Consider the following 1,904-nt stretch of genomic DNA (forward strand, 5'->3'; position numbering starts at 1 on the left):
TTATTTGGAGACTCTATATACTTATAGTCTTATAAATATAGTCTACCTAACTATTTATTTGGAGACTCTATATACTTATAGTCTTATAAATATGTCTCCAACATTTAGTTGGAGACTCTATATACTTATAGTCTTATAAATATGTCTCCAACATTTATTTGGAGACTCTATATACTTATAGTCTTATAAATATGTCTCCAACATTTAGTTGGAGACTCTATATACTTTGAGCACCGGCAGCAAAGTCTTTATATTTTAAATTCTTGTCTCAAAGTTTTACGACCAACAAAACTATCATCTGAGTGTAGAGCTGATTTGCTTACAGTTTGACGATATTTCATATTTCTATTACCATCTTCCAGTCTGGTAAGTTTTTTGACACAATTTTCTCGCATTGATCTTGCTAATCACATGATAGCTAATGAGACATATTATTTATTATTAAGCGTTAGTGCTGTAAGATAACTTAAACTGAACTGAACGGGTTAAACATAGAAAATCCCAACTGAAACCGAGTTTTGCAGTCATTCGTGTACTAGTTATGCGTGTTAATTTAATGCAGTTTACTAAGTGATTGTATGAAACTCAAGTTATAACTTAAATTAAACTTACCTGCAGCGGAAAAAATCAAGGGACTGTGCTCTAGAGCCTTGCCGAGATAGTGGCAGGTTGCGGCAGTTGTTGGCGAGAAGTACGGCGCGGCGTACAAAGGACACGTGGGAACTGATGCAGGGATGGAAGTAATTTGGGAACTTCCCGTAAAGGCATGGGGAACGTGCGGCTTCGGAGTTAGGATGTCATCGATGAGAAAGGATGGACGCCGATGTTGAGAGTGGGCCATGAATGTGTTCATTGTTTTGAGCCTGTTAAACTATCAAGGGTTGTTATCTTCAAGCTTTCAACCACCTAGTGACTGTGGCTTCAAAACCTGGTTTCAAAGGATATTTGCAAAATGAAGAAAAAAAATAACTAAATAAATAAGACCACGCGTGCAGTTTATAGTTCGTGGAATTAGTAATGTCTTCTTATTTCCTAGTTGTAGCTACAGCTGGAAAACTATTATATGCGTCGTATCTTATGTATTCGCTTAATCAAGCGGAGTTAACGAAGAACAACAATCTACGTGGGAGTCAGCCGAGTGATTGAACAATCGCACAAAACGACCGAAACCAATCGTTTGAAAAATATGGTTTCTTCTGACTTTTTATAGTTAAATATTCGCTCAAAAGGAAACCTCTGTGTCTAAAGGTAAGCAGTTCATTTGCTTTATTCGTACGGATAATTGGGTCTCATAAAACCATTTCAATGATATTTTTATACGAGCATCTTTCGGTTCCGTCGTATTTCGTTGGCCTTAAAAGCCACGCCTTCTCAATCTTTGTTAGCCAGTCACATTTTAGAAGGCGGAACTTAAGGATGACGTCTACGTGAATCCAATGGCTTTTGCCACAGAAAACAATGCTGTTGAAGTGATAACCTCAGAATATACTGGTAATTTGTTTAACATGCAACAAAACTGAAGAAAATGAAGTATAATTACCTGAACTGCCATCATGCAATATATTTGTTGCAGGTAATTATAACCGTACTTTATCTAAATTAAAAATACCGAAAAGAGTGTAAAATTGAAATACACAGATTTTTTTATCTGTCGTGCCCCAAGTTTTAGCATTCAAGATCAGAGGTTCTGTTTTCGGTTTCCAAAAGACTCAGATGTTTGTCTAACTGTGATCATTTGTACACCCAATCAAGCTATGTTTAACAACTCTAATCTAGGTAACTTAGAAGCTATTCAGTCTGCGATACCATTTTTTCTGTAGCAGTTGTTACGTATTTAAATATAACCATACGTCGTACATGTGCATTCAATGTTGCAAGTATAGACCAAAGGAATCTTAATTTAG

At 36.1% G+C, this 1,904-nt stretch overlaps 1 protein-coding gene across 1 annotated transcript in view; it reads right to left on the bottom strand.

Moving 5' to 3' along the window:
* LOC106467417 (brain-specific homeobox protein homolog) overlaps window positions 1-841 on the bottom strand; it is a 26,489-nt gene extending 25,648 nt beyond the window's left edge. Inside the window, exon 1 of the mRNA XM_013927767.1 lies at window positions 613-841. Coding sequence (XP_013783221.1) covers window positions 613-841 — 229 coding nt within the window. The remainder of the gene's footprint in view (window positions 1-612) is intronic.
* Window positions 842-1,904: the final 1,063 nt, after the last annotated feature.

The sequence above is a fragment of the Limulus polyphemus genome, unplaced genomic scaffold (genome assembly GCF_000517525.1).
Source record: "Limulus polyphemus unplaced genomic scaffold, Limulus_polyphemus-2.1.2 Scaffold2606, whole genome shotgun sequence".
Taxonomy (NCBI): domain Eukaryota; kingdom Metazoa; phylum Arthropoda; class Merostomata; order Xiphosura; family Limulidae; genus Limulus; species Limulus polyphemus.